Source organism: Coregonus clupeaformis, chromosome 3, assembly GCF_020615455.1.
Source record: "Coregonus clupeaformis isolate EN_2021a chromosome 3, ASM2061545v1, whole genome shotgun sequence".
NCBI classification, from domain to species: domain Eukaryota; kingdom Metazoa; phylum Chordata; class Actinopteri; order Salmoniformes; family Salmonidae; genus Coregonus; species Coregonus clupeaformis.
In genome coordinates, this window is record NC_059194.1 from 15,566,673 (window position 1) to 15,589,839 (window position 23,167).

The 23,167-nt window shown below is 41.7% G+C and overlaps 1 protein-coding gene across 1 annotated transcript; it reads right to left on the reverse strand.

Annotated features, from left to right (window-relative positions):
• Positions 1-1,147: 1,147 nt before the first annotated feature.
• On the reverse strand, positions 1,148-8,441 carry hs3st1 (heparan sulfate (glucosamine) 3-O-sulfotransferase 1). Its single transcript, XM_041857163.2, has 2 exons — positions 8,217-8,441; positions 1,148-3,002 (listed from the first exon to the last, which is right to left on the reverse strand). Exon 2 carries the CDS (start codon positions 2,860-2,862, stop codon positions 1,921-1,923), a length of 942 nt encoding a protein of 313 aa, XP_041713097.1. The 5' UTR covers positions 2,863-3,002; positions 8,217-8,441; the 3' UTR covers positions 1,148-1,920.
• Between the last annotated feature and the right edge of the window lie 14,726 nt (positions 8,442-23,167).

Genomic DNA, 23,167 nt, shown 5'->3' on the forward strand with positions numbered 1-23,167 from the left:
GCTTGGTCGCAAATGGCTCTTCCAAATGGACAATGACCCCAAGCATACTTCCAAAGTTGTGGCGAAATGGCTTAAGGACAACAACGTCAAGGTATTGGAGTGGCCATCACAAAGCCCTGACCTCAATCCTATAGAAAATGTGTGGGCAGAACTGAAAAAGCATGTGCAAGCAAGGAGGCCTACAAATCTGACTCAGTTACACCAGCTCTGTCAGGAGGAATGGGCCAAAATTCACCCAATTTATTGTGGGAAGCTTGTGGAAGGCTACCCGAAACGTTTGACCCAAGTTAAACAATTTAAAGGCAATGCTACCAAATACTAATTGACTGTATGTAAACTTCTGACCAACTGGGAATGTGATGAAATAAATAAAAGCTGAAATAAATCATTCTCTCTACTATTATTCTGACATTTCACATTCTTAAAAGAAAGTGGTGATCCTAACTGACCTAAAACAGGGAATTTATACTAGGATTAAATGTCAGGAATTGTGAAAAACTGAGTTTAAATGTATTTGGCTAAGGTGTAAGTAAACTTCTGACTTCAACTGTACATGAAAAACATACCAGACAGCATATTGTACAGACATGGAATGTCAGCATGATATCTCACATAAATGCAAGAAGCAACAAACTAGCATCTGTCCTCAGCACCCACTACTCGGTCCTCAGCACCCACTACTAACAAAGCAGAAGTGTCTCCCACAGCTGTTAAAGAGAGCTTCTGTTTACACTGGCTTAGACATATACAGGGTGGCCAAGCAGGCATTTCAAGTCTGAAATGTTTGTTAAAGATCCAATGATGTATATAAACCCTGGATTGCTTATGCTGTATTGGCCATTGAGAGGCTTTGAATCCACCGGTCGGCCATATTGGCACTCCCCAGTAGGAGCAGTCCTCCATAGGAATTAATGGAGTGCTATAAATCATTGGAAAAATCTCATCTTAGCATCATGTTCATCTCCTTTAACCATAATTATACAAATGACGAAACATCCCATACCCGACTCCGAATGTGTACGTTAGCAGCCTGTTACGCTTTGTTGACCATTGCATATCACATTCTGAGTAAGACTACTTTTTCCCCTCATATCCTCAAAATTAAATAACTTTGTGGGTTCAAATACGAGGTGTACATACAGAGGAAGACCAAAAACACGTCATAGCAAAATACATCTTTATTATTGTGTTAATCCTTCACTTTAGAAAAAATCTATTATAATATTATTTACAGTATACTGTAGTACATGTGTACAGAGCAATGACCATAATACTTATTTGACCCTTAGTTTAAGAAGCCATTGAGTAACAAAGTACAGATATTGTATCTATTCAGTATGAATGTGCCTGAAAAAAAAAGTATTATAATAATTGCGTAGCAGCATATAGACCATTCAGAACACTGAATAATGACTGTTAGCCAAAATAACATCTGTGTTACTGACGACAGAATATCAATGGAAATAGACCAGCACATTGTACTTCATATTGATGCTCAAATGAGTTGTTGCAGACTTGCAATCCTTAACAATTGCATGTGACACATTAACTTAAATTGACCTTTGAATGCCCTTATCGTCGATCACTCCACTGCTTTGAAGTGATTTATAGCTAAATAATAATGCATGTCTCTGCCATGCACTACACAGAGAGGTGAGGACACCTGGTTATCGATGAAGCCAAAACAAAAAGCCAAAATAAACTTGTATCGACTTGCAATGACTGAAGATGTCGACAAAAAAACAGATGTGCTAAGTCTGTCTTGATTGTTGCTGGTCAGAATGCTGCCACATGTTTCAAATAATACAAATATATATCTAGCTTAAATCTCCCTTTTATACTCTGTACATTAGATTCAGGATCAGCTCTTTAACATGAGATTCAGAACTGTGGTTAATACAAACTCGCCTGAATAACAACTCAGTTCCAGTTGAATGTTCGGCCCACCAGCTCAAAGAACTTCCTATTGGGTTCCTGAAAAAATCTGTAGAGTTTGTGGAGGATGGCGGGAGCCACGTGAGGGTGCGCCCTGCCCTTAGAGTCATGTAAACAACGCTCTCGCCCGTGGTCCCTCAGGCAGTAGAACCCTTTAGTCTTGTTAAAGTAGAAGTTAGATGCGTTTATCTGTGGTTCTAGGTTCAGGAACCTCTCCACTCTCTTCATCTCCGGGAAGGGGTCCCTGATCAGCTTATCCCCGTCCACAACATGGATGCTCTCTAGGGGGAAGTAACGCAGCCAGTTCTGAAGGTGCAGGTGGTACAGGCTACGGTTGAGGGCTTTGTATCCTAGGTTGATCTCCCCGTCCTTCACAAGCAACGACTCGATGGGCTGGTAGCGCTTGTGCTTCTGCAGACGGTTGTAGAATACCTGGGTGTAGTCCGACAGAACCCGCTCGCTTGGGTCCCGGAGAATGAGCAGCAGCTTGATGTCTGGGTTCATGTGGTGGATGCGTTCGGGCACCTTGCTGGAGGTGAAGTAGGCAGGGGTTTTCTCCACGGTCAGCTGGTAGGGGAGGGCGAAGGGCATCTGGCTGAGATACCAGGGTATGCCCTTCTGGAAGTGGCTCTCCCAGTCAAAAAAATGCACCTCGTTCTCGGCCGCCGCTACCGCGCTGTGCAGGCTGAGCATCTCAATGAGCGCCCGTGTGCCGCCCTTCCTCACGCCGATGATGATGATGTGGGGCAACTGCTGGAAGGTTCCGTTGGGGTGGCCGGTGGCCCCGGTGTCGTTGAGGGCCAAGGGGGAAGAGGCAGTGTGGGACGGAGGGGATCCCCGGTCACCGTCACCCCTCTCCGCGGGCCTGGAGGGGATAGGGGGGGACTGCATCGCGAAGAGAAGCAGCCCGAAGAAAAAGGCCGCCATGAGGGAGGTCCTCAACCTGGTGGATTTCAGCCTGGCTAAAGGAGCAAAACGGTCTCCCACATTGAAAGAGCAGCTGACTGAGGACGACGGTCCACTTGAGAAAGAAAAACGGGGCCTCCTGTCTGTCGATTACAGCAACACTGTCAGGACAAAAGAACAGAGGCATCATTAGATGACACTTGACACTGCAGCTGATAAGTAAGTAAATAAATAAATAAATTTCCCCTAGCCTCAGTATATAAAAATACATTGTATGCCCACTGCCAGGAATAAACACAAATTAATATAGTAGGCTACATGCAAGTGTACATTCTCTAGAGAGCTTTATAGTTGTTGAATAGTTGTCATGTATAGACTACATAACTAATGTAATTGTAACGCTCTCATCACCGTGTACACATCTTTCCAGAGTGCTAATAAAATAGAAGCCAACTATTGTATTGCATGATTAAATAATTCTGTAAATTACTGATGTAGTGCAATATACATCTTATTTGTTCAACAGAAATCAATAGGTTTCTCCCAATCTCTATTTAACCCTATGCATTGCACACTGTGTCTACAGAGTCAAATCACCATACACTCTGAAGACATCAATAAGGGGAATTGAACCTGAGATCAGTGGCGGCTGGCCGATAGAGGGCGCTAGGGCGCCGCCCTTAAATAAAATTATTTTTTTTAAAAATAAAAAAATAAAAATAATAATAATAATAATAAAAACATCAGTATGTCAATATTTGTGTGTTTGAAATATGGAATGCACACAGTAATATGTGTAAGATATGATAGAAAATCATATTCGCAACCTTTCCTCTGCCTGTCAAACGCCTCGTCAGCTCTGGGCGATACAGAAAGTGCCCCGAGGAGGCGGGTCTACGTAGCAGTTAAGCCAATTGCTAATTTAAGATATGAATGTATGACATAAAATGTAGCTAATCAGCGATTTTAATTGAATCCAAGGAGGGCGATAATTTTATCGCCCCAAGGTCGCCCCTGATAAAATAAGGACCGGGCTCCAGTGGCGCCATTTTTACTAGACGACAATGGCGACGCAAACGTTACTCCTCCAAGACCCAACCCTAACTCGGTGAAATCTCTCCTCCAAGATCCGTTTGAGAGGAGAACTTTGTCAGAGAAAGTTCGGGTGAAAGAGCTGGGCCCAGATCAACCTGACCTCTCAATCAGACAGCAGGCTAGCGAGAAAGGGAAGCAGTATATGCGCGGCTTCTCCCGTAGCTGGTACACCAGGAAGGCTTGGCTAGCTGGGTGCACTGATGCTAATGCTTTATTTTGCTTTCCGTGCTTGCTTTTTAAAACGACGGGGTCAGATTCAGCATGGACAGGTACCGGAGTGAGGGATATGAAGCACCTGTCAGAGAAGGTAAAGAAACATGAGAACACCAGGGCACACATGGACAACTCTGTAAAGCTAGCTGTATTAGGAAGGGTGAACATTGCTACGCAGCTGGATGACGGCCACAGGATTGCGGTGAGGAAACACAATGAGGAGGTGGATAAAAACAGGCACATTCTATCCAAAATTATCGATTGTGTGAAGTTCTGTGGGGCTTTTGAGTTGGCCTTGCGTGGGCACGAGGAGACTCCCCAGAGCCTCTACAACACGGTGGAACTTCCACAGTCGCGCTGTAAACACTGTGTACGAGTACAGGGATGACCTCCTAACGTGTTTCCAGACCATCAGAGACTCTGGGAACTTTGATGCCCCGACTGTCAGAGAGGCGGGGGGCTTTGTGAGGATGCTCGAAGACGAGGCTTTCTGTTTTTTCCTGGCACTGTTCCACAAGATCATGCCAAATGTGGACATGCTTTTCAGCCAGCTGCAGAAGAGGAACATCGACCCTGTCTTCATTAAAGCACTTGTCCAGAGGTTCACAGAAAGCATGCTAACAATCAGGTAAATAACTATATTTACTATTGGCTGATAAAGATGCTGTTAGAAAGATGAATAGTTCACTTACAACAGTTTAAAAGCCTAAATGTGTCTGGTCATCAAAGTGAGTGATTATCATAGAGCCGTCACAATTATATTTGTTTTAGTATTTTAAAAGGAAAGAGAAGACATTTACATTACATTTTAGTCATTTAGCAGACGCTCTTATCCAGAGCGACTTACAGTTAAGAGTGCATACATTTTTTCATACTGGCCCCCGTGGCGAAACGAACCCACAACCCTGGCGTTGCAAAGCGCCATGCTCTACCAACTGAGCTACACGGGACCACATTAGTTTTGGCAAGATCTGAAAAAAGAAGTTGGTGGAGTGCAACCCTCAAACATTGAAGAATTACAGCAGTTTGCTGCTGAAGAATGGGCCAAATTGCCAGCAGAAAAGGTGCAGCAAGCTCATTGATGTCTACAATAAGCATATGTTGGCAGCTATCTTGGCCAAAAGCTGTGCAACCAAGTACTAGCTCCAGGGTGCCAATAATTTAGTCCATGACATTTGTCTATATTTTCTAAATTACAATTGTAAACTTAAGTTTACAGAAATATAATTAAAGGTGTGGAGACCCATTTTTTCCTCTCAAATTTCAACTGATTTTAGAAGAAATAGGGAATTATTTAAGAAAAGCCCAAGGGTGCCAATATATTTGGACACAACTGTATGCCTTCAGTCTAATTGGAATGTATGGCAGTAGAGTTGTTTGTATTTCTCCCTAACCAAAATGGCTGCCATTAGGATACCATTCAGGATTTTTTTCACCTGTGTTACCACGACAATCACGCCAAATGAGCATTGCATTTGTGTGCTCCTTCAGTGTGAATGCGCAAATTTGATATGGGTCACATGTAAAACTGATACATAATTGATACAGATTTACGGTATGTTGCCTATATATTACTATATACCGGTATTGATGCACAGACCAGTTTGGGTTTTTACTTTACCTTCTATAACGGTATTTCAATGTTTGGTTTGTTAAATGTGGTAATGCCACTCCGCCATGTGTAACGTCCGTTTTTCTAGTTTACTCCGCAATTTGGGTCGTCTCTCTCCCTCTCTCACCAAGTACCACCCCGTCACTCAAGGAGCGCAGTTGTTGTTACTCGACCACGAGAACAAGTGTTTGTCCAAAAAGACACAATCAGACGTTGATAATAATGCAGGAAAGTACTACACAGTTTGTAATAATTATTCAGGTGTCCACCAGGTCAATTTCTAGAAGAGGCCTAGTTGTTATTGAAGATTAACTTTATTGCTAAGTGCACAGCAGAACAAAATTATGTTGCATCCCTCTCACAAATGTAATAGAAAAAGGCTTTAAAACGTAATAACATCAGTTAATTATGTACATCACAGGTTAAAAGCAGTTACTAGACATAGTTTGTGTGTATATACACACTATCTGTCTGTCTGTCTGTCTGTCTGTCTGTCTGTCTGTCTGTCTATATATATATATATATATATATATATATATATATATATATAAGTCACTGGTTGTGTGTTGAGGGGGAATTACAGTGAGCTAAGAAGTCTGATTGCAAGTTATCAAATTAAACTTTATTTTTTGGACCCAGGGCCTCAATTCCCTCTTTGTGTGGGGACAGCGCATCTGACGAGCAGCAACAGCCCATCAAGCGACGGAGGATGCTGGGACCAGGAGAACAACAGAGGTTGGCTATAGAGGTAAGTTGTGATGTAATTGTCAGTGTTTCCCCATAGAACTTTTTTTCAGGCCTGGTAGTATGTAGCCAAAACCCTGAACAATCAGCACCTTGGTAATCATATACTTGAGTTGGACATAGGCATGTGTCAGTCAGGATCACTTGCATCAAAATAGCTTAATTGCAAATTAAAGCTGATGATGTATCTTTTACAGGTATGTGATACCATCCTGAGTCATGCCAAAGAAAGGTTCTCCTTCACCCAGCACCTCATCAGCGCAACACTATTGCACGGAGAGTTGTTCCCACAACACAGTGTGAAGTTCCCCGATACAGCGCTTGAAACAACCGTGGAGGCGTACCCCATGTTGAACAAGGCCAAGCTCAAAACCGAACTGTCCCTCATCTATGAGAACAGTGAGTTCAAGGCTTGTAGTGGTGCAGTGCCCCTGTACCAGTTCTTCATGGAGAACAACCTTCAGAGCACTTTCACAGAGACTGCCAGCCTCCTCAAGATCCTCATCACCACACCCATGACAACTGCTGAGTCAGAAAGGTGCTTCTCTACACTGAAAAGGATCAAGACCTTCCTGAGAAACAGCATGACACAGGATCGCCTGAACGCTCTGGCCATGCTCTCCATGGAGAAGAAACTTGTCAGGGACATTCCTGACTTTAATCAAAGGGTCATTGAGAGGTTTGCCACTCAGAAGGACAGACGGGCAAAATTCCTGTACAAATAAGATGACAGACACACACACACAGAGCAGCTCTGGCCGCATGTTTCTTTGTATATAGTTGACCTTAGCATAAAAAAATCCAGTTATATATGGTACTCTAGAAAGTCTTAATAGTGTCTTTGCTAATATTACTGTATATATGTTGTTTTGTATCAATTAATTGTTGCAGTTCTGGAGCACATTAACAATTAGTCACATTTAGTATGATCATAAAATACTGTATGCTATTCTTCCAGTCAAAGGTTTGAGTTCATCCACTTGATATCCATTTCTATATTATACATCCTTTTATACAGTGTAGGATTTCCTATAAACTTTATAATAATTTCATGTTATTGTCCACTTTCCACTCTGTTCTGACAGCATGCCTGTTGCGTTGCCTGTTTACTACCAATGGTAAAAAGTTCACTTTAAATGCAAATGAAAGGCTTGGGTTTGTGTAATATGTTTTTGTGTAAGAATGCCTCAACTTTTTAATATTGGCATTAAATAATTACCGTACTGAATGTTTCACTGAGCACTGCTGTCCTGCAGTTTGTGTTAAAATATATCGCGATGGTTACAGGAAAAAAAAAGTATGGCACAGCCCCACCGAGAATATTTTTCACCAGCCGCCACTGCCTGAGATTGTGACATATCATCGGGAACTTCAGATTGTAAACGGGGTGTCAATGGTATAGTTCATTTTAGCGTTGTTGCAAACGTGTCTGTAAAAATAAAATTGAAAGCGCAATAGTCTGCAGAGGAAAATAAAGTGATAATATTGTAAATTAGGGAATAATCAACTATAACATACTCTATATACGACACCCAGGGTGCACATTTAAAACATTTACTGTCAGATCTGAAATTGATCTAGACATTTTTTTCCGTCAACATTCAAACCCCTACGAAACAGAACGTCTGCATGTTTGGAACAATCTAACAATGCATTCCTCGTCCGAGCTTCAGCCATCAGTTCTACCATTGGAATGCAATATAAATATTACCTTTGTTTTTGTCGATCCAAAATTCATTGAGCACTCCTTTTCAATGTTCTTGGTGAGGGAGAGTCCTTGAAAAATGAAGTCAGGGATCCACCAGTGTCAAAATCTATTCCAGATACATCAAAACTTTAAAATACTGCTGCAGCTTAAATTGTCGTTGACTAACTTCAATTGCGCGTCCCTCTTCTGCGAGTGTTGCGGGCTCCTGTGATTCTTCGTTTTGGAGTTCAGGCTGGATAACGTAGGCTCACGCGCCACATTACGCAGTGGAGACCACTCCCCCCCCTCTGTGACTCAGTATGCCGGTCATTTTATGGTAAATTACAGATAGCGTTTATGGAGACGATAATGAGTAAGTAGGCGACATATCTTTCTGATGAATTTCTGACATATCTTTCAGGTGAAGGTAGGGCAGCAAAGTCATGAAGTTTGATTACTTGTCAAAATGTGACCGTGAGACACAGGTACAGGTGAAGAACACTTCAAGCTGGAAAAACAATATTAGTTTATCAGCTAGTGTACACTTTGAGAAATTATGAATCAGATAAATTCAGTGTTGTAACATTTCCAATGTTTACATATGTCACAGTGTCAAACAAGCCTATAAAACGGCTTTATTTATGTCAATCATATAAATGTGGACCGTTTTTATAGACCAAGAGTGCCAAATGTTTTGCATATTCAACCAACTTTCAGACTAGTGGTGTAGGCAGAAATCCGTTGATGGCAGGGCCAGCAAAAATGTAGGTGAGCCAAAATGTGGGCACTCAAATCATCATTAAATTATCATAAAAACATAGCCTACCCTATAACCTACTGTAATTGATCGCACACAACAAACCATCTAACATGTGATTTCACATTACCGACCAAATAGTCTTGTAGGCCTATGTAAATCCATGAGTCTTGCATTTAACATGTGACTCACATAGACCTACACATAATAAACCATAGGTATCACGACTCAGGATATGACCCAGATGCAGACACACGAGGCGGATAGTTCGGTTCTCAGAATATTTATTAACACCAAGGGGCAGGCGAAGGGCAGGTCGAGGGCAGGCAGAGGTTCGTAATCCAAGGCAGAGTCAATAAGGGACAGAACGGCAGGCAGGCTCAGGGTCAGGACAGGCAGAAAGGTCAGAAACGGGAAGACTAGAAAACAAGAACTTGAGAACGGGAAACACGCTGGTAATACCTGACAACAGAAGACAAACTGGCAACAGACTAACAGAAAACACAGGTATAAATACACAGGGGATAATGGGGAAAATGGGAGACATCTTGTGGAGGGTGGAGACAAGCACAAGACAGGTAAAACAGATCAGGGTGTGACAATAGGCCTATAATTAATAGTATTAGACTAGAACATAATGCCCTGATAGAACAGTAATAATCACAATAGGTTTAGCAACCTCTCACTGGCTCAGCGACCAGGAGATAGTAGGCTAGGCTAGGCTAGGCAACCTCTCACTGGCTCAGCGACCAGGAGATAGTAGGCTAGGCTAGGCTAGGCTAGGCAACCTCTCACTGGCTCAGCGACCAGGAGATAGTAGGCTAGGCTAGGCTAGGCAACCTCTCACTGGCTCAGTGACCAGGAGATAGTAGGCTAGGCTAGGCTAGGCTAGGCAACCTCTCACTGGCTCAGCGACCAGGAGATAGTAGGCTAGGCTAGGCTAGGCTAGGCAACCTCTCACTGTCTCATTTACCAGGAGATAGTAGGCTAGGCTAGGCTAGGCGGCCACAAATGTAAAAATGTAACAAAAGGAGAACCGAAAGCATCATATTGACTAAAAACTGACATGTCATAAAAATTGACATGTCATTCCCCCCCTCCCCCCATTGAAACTACACGTAAACTATATCAAAACTAGTTTAACACATATAATAGAGTTAGCCTAAAGACAATATTATATTAACAATATTGTCAACTGTATATGAAGAATCTACTGAACAGCGCAGCTTGGAATTGACACAGTGTACTTTATTTTGATGGTGAGTTTAACCACGTGTGGTTAAAATGACACATTTTGTTTTCACTCTCTGATTTGTATCCGTAAACAAGAAAGACAACAATACATCATTTAGTCATTCAGGGTTACTGTACGCAGACACATTTTCTCCAATTAGCAAAGATTTTTACTGTCTGTTTCCTGTGTGTCACTCATGAGTGTCCTCTCTCTCAACATGGGAATGTCTGTGTGAGTGAGAGTGACTGCAACAATCTGGTGAGAAACTATGTAGACGGACACATTGCCAAAGTGGGTAGGTCCCTTGGCAAAGGCTCAAAATTGCTCAATGGAGCGGATGTACTTGGGTGTTATTTACTGTCGTAATCTCTGTCATGCATAGAGTAGGCTACAGCTGAAGGATTTCCTTCATTAGAATGAACAGGACTAGGCTCAGTCACAAACTCAAATATGAATGCACTGTACAGTATGTAGTCTATGTGGAAATCAATAGGAAGCAATGGGAGTATCAAGCAGACGTAGGGGGAAATACTATAATGATTTGATTGTTTATTTATGTTTATGAATGAGCCAAAAGGAGCTGAAAACAATAGCAGAGGGTCTGCCCCTATGTAGATAAGTTCCCATTAGTGGAGATATATTAGTACTAGCTGGGGGCAAGGCAACTGAATATGGATGTACTGTACTGAACTGTACTGAACTGAACTGTACTGAACTGAACTGAACTGAACTGTACTGAACTGTACTGTACTGAACTGTACTGTACTGAACTGAACTGTACAACCTATTTTACGCATGTTGCAAAAACAATTCTGCTGTGTTGATTTTCAGCCTTGACCATTATGCACATTAAAAGGGCAATCTGCAGTTGCTACATACTTTTTAAAACTTATAAATTAATTATATTGTATGTACCCCCCCTTTTAAGTTATGTACCCCACCCGTTCCTAAATAAGTATATCTAACACACTATCGTTGTTAGATTCTTAATATCACAAAACATAATTTGTGTTATAAGCAGTTTTAAGAGGACCCTTCTGATAACCAGGTGGCGAATCGCATCTCTGCATGTCTGGCAGACATATCAGTGTGGATGTCGAATCACCACCTCAAGCTGAACCTCGGCAAGACGGAGCTGCTCTTCCTCCCGGGGAAGGACTGCCCGCTCCATGATCTCGTCATCACGGTTGACAACTCCATTGTGTCCTCCTCCCAGAGTGCAAAGAACCTTGGCGTGACCCTGGACAACACCCTGTCGTTCTCCGCTAACATCAAAGCGGTGACCAGATCCTGCAGGTTCATGCTCTACAACATTCGCAGAGTACGACCCTACCTTACACAGAAAGCGGCACAGGTCCTAATCCAGGCACTTGTCATCTCCCGTCTGGATTACTGCAACTCGATGTTGGCTGGGCTCACTGCCTGTGCCATTAAACCCCTACAACTTATCCAGAACGCTGCAGCCTGTCTGGTGTTCAACCTTCCCAAGTTCTCTCATGTCACCCCGCTCCTCCGCACACTCCAAGACTTCCAGTTGAAGCTTGCATCTACTACAAAACCATGGTGCTTGCCTACGGAGCTGTGAGGGGAACGGCACCTCCTTACCTTCAGGATCAGACCCTACACCCAAACGAGGGCACTACGTTCATCCACCTCTGGCCTCTAGCCCCCCTACCTCTGCGGAAGCACAGTTCCCGCTCAGCCCAGTCAAAGCTATTCGCTGCTCTGGCACCCCAATGATGGAACAAGCTCCCCCACGACCCCAGGACAGCGGGGTCACTGACCACCTTCCGGAGACACTTGAAACCCTACCTCTTTAAGGAATACCTGGAATAGTCTAACAGTAATCCTTCTACACCCCCCCTTCCCCAGTGGTGGTTGTCCCACTGGCTATCCTAAGTTGAATGCACCAATTTGTAAGTCGCTCTGGATAAGAGCGTCTGCTAAATGACTTAAATGTAAATGCACCCATTGCACCCCACACAAAGGCTAAGAGGACTGGCGCCACTGTACAAGGTCACCATCAAACCCGTTTCTTCAAGCCATTCATTTTCCTATGGTGAATAATGCAGACTGGTGTAGTTTGCTCCTATACACATTTATAAGTGCTGATATGGCCAACCAACAGTCTCCCTGCATGGATTTTTATGTGCAGGTCAGTAATCTTCAGATTTTTCTCCCCTCTCAAGAACTGTGAACTCAGCAGAGTTTGAGAGCCAAGCGGTATAAACCTACTGTGAGGATGATCAAAATCATCCAACCGCCTACATTATCATTACAATGGCACACTTTCACACGTTATCATTACAATTGCACACTTTCACGGCACATAAAAGTGCCCTCCATGCCACATTAGTGGCTTAAACTCTTTGACCCATCAAATGGACTTGGCCTTGAGAGAATCAAACAGTGAAAAACCAGGAATAATGGGCCATGTGGTTTGAATTGAATACTAAAGGTTTGAAAAATTCTGTTTATGGAATTTGTGGCATGTTTTCAAGGTGTGTAGCAAGGACTACCTTGACATGTATGTTTAGAGTGTTGTTTTGAGCTGTACTCACTCACACCCACATTCTGTTTTAAGTATTGAAATGTAACTTGGGTTACAGATGAGCAGAACATGTACAGTATACTATGATAATTGCACTGGACAAACAGTTGTTTCACCTGGCACCTGTGGTCATCATTGTAGCAAAAGCAAAACTGAAACAAAGAGAGAGAACAAGCGGTCCCTAATCATTTCCCTCATGTTGTTTGATGGTCAACACAACTATGTATGTACTGAGCAACTTGCAATGACAATGTTGAACCCCAATATTCCTAGTTAAAACACTCACTATTCAAGCCCCTTTACTGATAGTACTTTCACTTAGTGACTGATTTGAATGTTGATAGAAAATATTCACAAACAAGAAATCGATTCATCTATGGTGAAATTGAAGTCACGTATTCACAGTAGCAATGTATTCTGTAGGAGAAAATGAATACGCACCGATGTCAAATGTTGTGGGTCTTAGTGGAAATCTCACCTATGCTAAAAAGCAAAGGTGCTACATTGCATATGGTACTGGATGTATACATATCTAGGCTATTAACCTGGTAATCAGATGAGGAAACCACAGTTTATGCAACAACAAATACACTGAAGCCAACTTCATGCTCCAAGAGTTTCTGTTGAATAACAGTGTTTGTTCATTATCTTTCCATAGAGCTCCTATGTGGCCATTTAAATATTCCCTTAGGGTCTGTGATAGGTGTTCCATTTTGCTATTTCACAGTTCATTCTATTTCCCCCTTTTATTTCCTACCCTACACTATTCGTGTTTTGATAATGAGCTCTTGATACAGTTCATGGCTACATGGCTCAACCCTTAGGCCAGTAACTGTTATGTTGGACATGTTCCACATTCAAATGGATATTCTCATTGACAGGGCTGGAAATTAGAATTCCATGAAATGCTCATGCATTAACTGCTCACATTATGTCCCTTTCTTATTCAAATCAACCTAGAAGGAACAACAATTATGTTTTCATTCGATGGCTATTATTTTTATCTCTTAATTTCACAGTATAATTATATGGTCCGTGAATCCTAATGTTTCTCTCACCAACAATAATAAAAATTATTCTGTATTACAGGTCATCAGTGAGCACTAGAATCCCCAATTTAATGAAAGCATGCATTTTGCTCTATAGGCATAAACAAGTAAAACTATAATGTATTGCCATTTCATGATTATAATTATTCCTGCTGCTGATTCAGAAATAGAAGAAAATTGGAAACTTAAATTGAAGTTGTTGACCCTTTGGCATGTTTTTAAATGCAGTTGCATTGTGGGTGTCAATACAAAATATTGAACTGTAAAATGAATTCATACTGTACGTGCTTGCTTACTTACTTATGCTTGCTTATGGCGCCGGATGATGGCATACCACAGCTCTCTGTTGGTCATGGTAGGTCCTCTGTTCTGAGACCTGTGTCTCGGCAGATGTCCATGAATGTGAGTAATATCAGTATTGCTACAGTCATCGCCCATGAGAGGGTACCCACAGTATGAGACTGCTGGTGGCCATACTGTATGGAAATACTTAAAGCTTTGTTCCTTCAAAAACAGGAACACATGAATAGAAACAGACTTTTCTGTGGCACATCCATCCATGTTGCTCTCTATTTCTGCCTTTGTATCCTCGTCAGGTCTGAGTCCTGGGAAAGCGGACTAAAGTGATGTCAATGCAAGTGCCCCCCCCGAATGCATAAGTTAGCGAGATGTCACATTTGGATTGGAGGTCCTCATGCTCCAGAATAGCAATGTGGAAGTTGAATAGTTCAACCTATCCCAATGAATCTTTGAAGAGTGGGGTTTCATAAGGACAGTGTGTCAGGACAGAGGTTTCACACAGGTTCTGTTCCTGTGCCCACAATATCCCCATATTGTAATTAAGTCTGTATCCACAATATCCCCATACTGTAATTAAGTCTACAGAATCATCCACAGTCTCAGTATAGTGCGGTGTTTCGGGTGGGTAGTGCAAGGTTCCTAAAGGTCCAGTGCAATCAAAAACATTATTTTCCTGTATTTTATATATATTGGAATAATTCCGTGAAATTGTGAAAATTATGATAATGCCCTTTTAGTCTAAGAGCAATTTGAGAAGACCGCCTAAAATTCCAGCCTGTTTTGGTGGAATGGAGCTTTGGCCTGCCTGGTGACATCACCAGGCGGTAAATTAGTTGATAGACCAATAAGAAAGAGAGTTCCAAACCTCTCTCCCAATAACAGCTAGTTTTCAGTTTTCCCCTCCCAACTCAAAACACTCCCAGACAGTCCTAACAAATTTCTTGCTTGAGAAATTGTTCTTAGCTAAGAAGCTATTTTAATTGAAAACAATCACAGTAAGGTACTTAATTGTTAACGTAGAAATGATTTGATATTGAGATAAAAATGGCTATATCAGGCCTTTGAGCGAGATTCGAACTTGGGGCCAGATACAGACAAGTTACTGCTGTTTGACAAAAACTAGCTCCATTAATGGTCATAAGCCTTAGCAATGCCAAGTTCATTACAATATGATTGATGAGATTATCCAGGCTGACAAAACATTCTAGAACCCAATGAAAAACACTGGCAGACCTGTAAGAAGAGAACACAGAGGCGATACAGAGAAATATCTAGATGGAAAGATTTTTTAAAAAGCCAATGGAATTCAAACAAAGGGCGATATAGACAGTAGGCTAATAAATAAAGTAGAGAGGGAGGGATGGAGGGAGTTAGGAGGGATCATTGTCAAATTGAGACCTGCTTGGTGAGGTTACCTCCTGTTTATTGAGCATGGGAAAGTGAGCTGGACTTTATCACCGGAAATGGGAGTGCTGCACATGACTCACCTCCTAAAGAAATGGTTCTGTAATTCATTAACTGAAACCTGGGAAAATGAGGTCACCAAATGAATTAATGTTGTTGTTCACAAGACACTGAAACAATCATGCATACGCACACACACACAGTTTTGCCTAATTAACGCCCAGGTAAAGGTAAAGTATCATTCCAGTTGTACATCTACATAGGAAGGGATTGAAAACAAAACATATAATTTAAATACAATCAGTTGTTACAGATATACCTCGAGTGCATCATCACTGTGCCCTGGATTGGGAAAAAACGTTGCACATCCTGTAGTAGACAACATCATTATCAATCTGAATTTGAAATTCCCGAGTGGCGCCGTGGTCTAAGGCACTGCATTGCAGTGCTAGCTGTGCCACTAGAGATCCTGGTTTGAATCCAGGCTCTGTCGTAGCCGGCCGTGACCGGGAGACCCATGGGGCGGTGCACAATTGGCCCAGGGTAGGGGAGGGAATGGCCGGCAGGGATGTAGCTCAGTTGGTAGAGCATGGCGTTTGCAACGCCAGGGTTGTGGGTTCGATTCATACGGGGGGCCAGTATGAAAAATAAAAAAATAATGTATGCACTCACTAACTGTAAGTCGCTCTGGATAAGAGCGTCTGCTAAATGACTAAAATGTAAATGAAATGCTTCGGATATTTCCATTTCCTGCTGTCTCTCACTGACGTAGTGAAGGGGAGAAGAGAAAGATGAAGGATTGCTTTTGATAACTGGCTGTTACAGTTTTTCCCAATTGCTAAAACACAATTTTGCAAACTAGGCTGGTTTTATCAAAATACTTAACACAATTCACAAAACAAAACAACACACCCAAACTGCAAAATACCTCATATATCCTGCAAAATGAAGCACTGCAACCAAAACTACATATAGCATTATCAAAATCAAACGTTTGCACGAAATGGCACACACTTCATTCATATTACCAGATTTTTGTCTAACCAACTACACACTGTTGGGCATAATGAAAAGCACTCTCATCTTTAGTATGCTTTGCCATAACACTAAAATAGTTCAAATTGTAGAAAATTCTTCAGATTGTTCACATGCACAGATATATTTGCAGATACACACACATGCTGTTGAAACATTTTATTTTTTATTTTTCACCAAACAAGTCAGTGCAACATACAGTGGGGAGAACAAGTATTTGATACACTGCCGATTTTGCAGGTTATCCTACTTACAAAGCATGTAGAGGTCTGTAATTTTTATCATAGGTACACTTCAACTGTGAGAGACGGAATCTAAAATCCAGAAAATCACATTGTATGATTTTTAAGTAATTAATTTGCATGGAGCCCCAGACCGAGGGTGATTGACCGTCATCTTGAACTTCTTCCATTTTCTAATAATTGTGCCAACAGTTGTTGCCTTCTCACCAAGCTGCTTGCCTATTGTCCTGTAGCCCATCCCAGCTTTGTGCAGGTCTACAATTTTATCCCTGATGTCCTTACACAGCTCTCTGGTCTTGGCCATTGTGGAGAGGTTGGAGTCTGTTTGATTGAGTGTGTGGACAGGTGTCTTTTATACAGGTAACGAGTTCAAACAGGTGCAGTTAATACAGGTAATGAGTGGAGAACAGGAGGGCTTCTTAAAGAAAAACTAACAGGTCTGTGAGAGCCGGAATTCTTACTGGTTGGTAGGTGATCAAATACTTATGTCATGCAATAAAATGCAAATTAATTACTTAAAAATCATACAATGTGATTTTCTGGATTTTTGTTTTAGATTCCGTCTCTCACAGTTGAAGTGTACATATGATAAAAATTACAGACCTCTACATGCTTTGTAAGTAGGAAAACCAGAAAAATCGTCAGTGTATCAATATATTTACATTTGACTGAACAAAAATATGCTCACAAAAAACATCAAAATGAAAAATAAAATTGCAGATTTTTTTTTTGCTGAAAAAATATATAGAAAAAAAAAGAGAGGCAAGGAAAATAATTAGGCAGCATCTTGCTGCACAGCTGGGTCTGGCCACAACGCCTCGTCCACATCACAGGCAATATCTTCCCTTGCCAGACATCGAGGGAAGAAGCGCCTTGAGTGCCTTATCCATCCCTGAATCGCACCCACTTCAACCTCATCACATGCCTCTTCCAAAGCCTGCACAAGAGGCATGCGCACAAAGGGCTGCCGGTCGTATACCTTCCACCGCCATGCCGAAAATAACTATTCTATGGGGTTCAGAAATGGTGAGTATGGTGGGAGGTATTGCACGAGAAATGGTGGGTGGTCAGCAAACCAGTTTTGGACTGGGGCTGCACGATGAAAGCTCACGTTGTCCCATACTACAACGTACCGGGTTCTTTGATGGTCTGCATCATTCATGCGCTCTGGTGGTATGAGAATGTTGTGGAGTCTGTCCAGAAATGTGAGAATATGGTGTGTGTTGTATGGTCCAAGGTTGGCATGACGGTGGAGGACACCATGCGTATTGGAGATGGCAGCGCACATTGTGATGTTCCCACCACGTTGGCCAGGAACATCTATAATGGCTCTGTGGCCAATGACGTTTCTCCCCCTTCTTCTGGTCTTTGCTAGGTTGAACCCAGCCTCATCTATAAAGATGAACTCATGTGGGATTGCATGAGCATCCATTTCCAGTACTCCCTGAAAACAAAGAACAAAAGCAGTCAATATGGTGTTATCCAGTACACTGGGAAACAATGTTGCGTGTAGTGTACTGCAGTCAATATTGTACTTACATCCACATATGCTTGTCTGACCTCTTTGTTTCTTTGAGTTTCTCTCAAACGGCACCTTATAAAGTTGTTTCATTCTGATTTGGTTTCGCTTGAGAATGCGAGCCAATGTGGACAGACTGACTCATTGAATTTTGTTGAATATGGTGTTGTCTTGGATGATGTTGCTTTGAATTTCTCATAATCTGATTTCATTATTTTCCAAAACCAAGTTTACAATGGCAGCTTCCTGTACCCCGGTGAACATTTGGCCCCTTCCTCCACCATGGTTGCGTCTCTCAGTCCTTTAGAAAAACAAAAAAACAAAAAATATAGGGCTTGGACAATGCAGCCTAAAGATATTTCCCCCACAGTAGAGTAAATTGTACAAGAAACTTGTGCAGTTAGTGTATGACATCAGCCATTCATGAAGTAAACAGGTGTCACCCAACTGATACACTATGACATGGGGTGTACTACATAGTGTGAAATACATTTTGGTTACATACCTCTACTCCAGTCTAAATGTCCGGATGACACAGGCGACAGTAAAACGGCTCAAGTTGGGCAGCACTCTTTGTCCAGCCTCTCACATTGTCAGCCCATGGTTGATGACATGATCAACTAAGGTTGCTCTGATTTCATTTGAAAGTTGTCTTCTTTGGCCATGAACTCCTCTACCAGCTCTACCCCTACCTCTCACCTCTTCCTCCCCCTCTCATTCTCACCCTCCCTCTTCCTCTTCGTCTCTTTGCAACATCTTCCATTGTTGTTGTAAAACAAAAGGTGCTCACCTGTGGTCTTTTCATAGTCCTTACTTCCTGATTGAAGTGGTAACAATTAACCATTGAGGTGTTTGGCCAGGTGGCACATGTATTGGCCAATTAGCTCATGTAGTGTCATTTGGAATAATAATAATAATAATAATAATAATAATAATAATAATAATAATAATAATATGCCATTTAGCAGACGCTTTTATCCAAATCGACTTACAGTCATGTGTGCATACATTTTTACGTATGGGTGATCCCGGGGATCGAACCCACTACCATGGCGTTACAAGCGCCATGCTCTACCAATTGAGCTACAGAGGACCACTGAATGGCAGTGTTTTGAAATGGCAAACATGTGACTTTATGTCAGATTGTTGTGTCTTATGCAGAGCACCATGTGCAGTGCATTTAAAAAGTGCCATTTTGAATTGCAAAATGTGTGTAAAGCAGAAAATGTCTTTAGACTTTTGGAGACTTGAGAAGAGGTTTTGCTCTCTGTGTGTCAGTTTAAATAATTGTGCTGTGCATGTCATTTTAGTGTGTTAGCAATTGGAAAAAACTGTAAAGGCCTTCAGCGGAGGAGAACTTCACTTTACTGGCAATTAGAATCCGTGACGTGCGAGGCGCAAATCCTCGGCAACCAGGCCCTCATTACGATGTACCCTGGCACCCTGCACACTGCTGTTCAGACGCAGGGATAACAATGGACTAGGACCCCCTCTTCTCTCAATCCCCCCATACCACCTCCTTCCCCATCCCTCCTTGTTTTGAAGCAGTGCTTCTCTCAGACAATGCTAGAGCTAGCCGAGGGGGGTTTTGATCATCCTCTGATGTGGTACTGTGTGATGTCACTGTGTGACAGGTCTAGTTCCCCACTCTGAGCTCAGGAGCTTGAAAATAAGAACTTCTGACTAGAGCTGAGAAATTAATCCCTTAACATTCTTGTCTCCCCTGAAATATGTTTAGTGTTTTTTGTTTCTTTTTGCTGGCTATTTTCCATGCCGCTCAAAGTTACACCAAGTTTTTTATGATATCTGAATCAGCTTGTTTTCATTGATTTGTATCCAGGATTTGGAAGCAGAAGTGAGGAAGATTAGACTTAGTTTAGCAAAAAAAAATTACGTAGAAATCGATCCATTTGACTTAGGTGGCATAAACAAAGCATGAGAGGATTACAGCTATGCATGCAGCACCTGGAACAAGTGTTTTAAGTATGTGTGAGTTTAGTAGCATCCCACTAAACTAAGACATGGTGAAACCCTTGTTGTCATCTTTTTGGTCAACACTGGCAAAACGAGTAGATTGGAAGGTAGTAATGTTATGGTTGTGACATGACACACTGGAACCATAACAGCTGTTCAAGGTGGGTCAGGATTGTAAAAGTACAGTACTTCTAGTACAGGGTTGTTATGTAGGAAAGACAGATCCTGGAATTGCACAATGCAAGATGTAGCTATTTGCTATAGAGGAAAATGGAAACACAGCCTACTAAAAAGGTGGCTACACACTGACTATCTCACACACATATGAAAGCACCCTCCCACACACTCACCCATCCACACACACACACACACACACACACACACACCTGTTATTTTCTTTACTCTGGTTCTCTCTCCAATGCTAACATGACTGACCTGGAGGGAAGGCCTTACATTTTTGGGGATCTTTCATCAAAGTGTTATCATCAAGTGGGTTGTTCCACGAAATGAGTGCCTTTTGCAAACCTTTGATACTTTAAGTAGAAATTGTGCACCAATATTGAATTTTAAAACCCTGTTATATTAATTGAAGTGCCTTTTATATAGACCACATGGAGAATTCAATAAAACATTGTAATATGAATAAAGACTTGCTAAAGTGCCAAAATTCAGCATTTTGACATGTCCCTCCGTGACATCTAGGAAGATTTTAACCCACTTAATCCGAAGATTTCACCATTACATTTATATTTTAGTCATTTAGCAGATGCTCTTATCCAGAGCAATTAGGGTTACGTGCCTTGCTCAAGGGCACCTCAACAGATGTTTCACCTAGTCAGTTCGGGGATTCGAACCAGCGACCTTTCGGTGACTGGCCCAATGCTCTAAACCGCTAAATCCTAGTTATTTTGTTCTTTTGACTAAGTAATTTCTGAAGATTATTATTTATTTTACGTGATTAGTGATTCATTTACATCTGTCCCTCATTTTAATGTCAACCCTGTTAGGTGAACTGAACTCCCTTTTTAATGTGGTGAAATTATATTTGTTGCAAAAGAAACATTGAATATCCAATAGTCAAACCATAGTGTAAAAGCAGGTGAGCTGGTTCTACCCTTTTTGGCCATCTTCTGTTGTTTTGTGGTGGAAAAGTGAGATGGTCAAACATAACATGTCAACCCTGTTATTCATAGATAGACAGGCTAGAAATGTCACTTTTAAAAAAAATATATATATTTTTAAGCTTACTTTCAATTGGTTGCACACAACAAACTTCCATTCCCCCTGTCACAAGGGGATTAATGGCTGTTTTAAGATGAAATCGTGAACCCTGTTATGGTCAACCCTGTTACTTTATTTGGCACTTAATAGGCACTTACTATAGTCATTTTTTAATTTAACCTCTTAAGATGGGAAAACAGTTTCTTTTATGAAGTTGACCATGTGCTATTTTTGACAGAATGTTAAAATGAGATGAAATATATACAGTACCAGTCAAAAGTTTGGACACACCTGCTCATTCAAGGGTCCTTCTTTATTTTTACTATTTTCTACATTGTAGAATAATAGTGAAGACATAAAAACTATGAAATAACACATATGGCATCATGTAGTAACCAAAAAAGTGTTAAACAAATCAAAATATATTTTAGATTTTAGATTCTTCAAAGTAGCCACCCTTTGCCTTGATGACAGCTTTGCACACCCATGGCATTCTCTCAACCAGCTTCACCTGGAATGCGTTTCCAACAGTCTTGAAGGAGTTCCCATATATGCTGAGCTCTTGTTGGTTGCTTTTCCATCACTCTGCAGTCCAACTCATCCCAAACCATCTCAACTGGGTAGAGGTCGGGTGATTGTGGAGGCCAGGTCATCTGATGCAGCACTCCATCACTCTCCTTCTTGGTCAAATAGCCCTTACACTGCCCGGAGGTGTGTTGGGTCATTGTCCTGTTGAAAAACAAATGATAGTCCCACTAAGCGCAAACCAGATGGGATGGCGTATTGCTGCAGAATGCTGTGGTAGCCATGCTGGTTAAGTGTGCCTTGAATTCTAAATAAATCACTGACAGTGTCACCAGCAATGCACCCCCACACCATCACACCTCCTCCTCCTCCATGCTTCACGGTGGGAGAATATCGGTTCACCTACTATGCGTCTCACAAAGACACGGCGGTTGGAACCAAAAATCTCATATTTGGACTCATCAAACCAAAGGACAGATTTCCACCGGTCTAATGTCCATTGCTCGTGTTTCTTGGCCCAAGCAAGTCTCTTCTTCTTATTGGTGTCCTTTAGTAGTGGTTTCTTTGCAGCAATTCGACCATGAAGACCTGATTCACGCAGTCTCCTCTGAACAGTTGATGTTGAGATGTGTCTGTTACTTGAACTCTGTGAAGCATTTATTTGGGCTGCAATTTCTGAGGCTGGTAACTCTAATGAACTTATCCTCTGCAGCAGAGGTAACTCTGTGTCTTCCTTTCCTGTGGCGGTCCTCATGAGAGCCAGTTTCATCATATCGCTTGATGGTTTTTGCGACTGCACTTGAAGAAACTTTCAAAGTTCTTCATATTTTCTGTATTGACTGACCTTCATGTTTTAAAGTAAAGATGGACTGTCATTTCATTTGCTTATTTGAGCTGCTCTTGCCATAATATGGACTTGGTCTTTTACCAACTAGGGCTATCTTCTGTATACCACCCCTACCTTGTCACAACACAACTGATTGGCTCAAACACATTAAGAAGGAAAGAAATTCCACAAATTAACTTTTAAGAAGGCACACCTGTTAATTGAAATGCATTCCAGGTGACTACTTCATGAAGCTGGTTGAGAGAATGCCAAGAGTGTGCAAAGCTGTCATCAAGGCAAAGGGTGGCTACTTTGAAGAATCTCAAATATAAAATATA

Bases quoted from the DNA above. Each gene is read 5' to 3' on its own strand.
- hs3st1 (XM_041857163.2), bottom strand. From the start codon at position 2,862: ATGGCGGCCTTTTTCTTCGGGCTGCTTCTCTTCGCGATGCAGTCCCCC.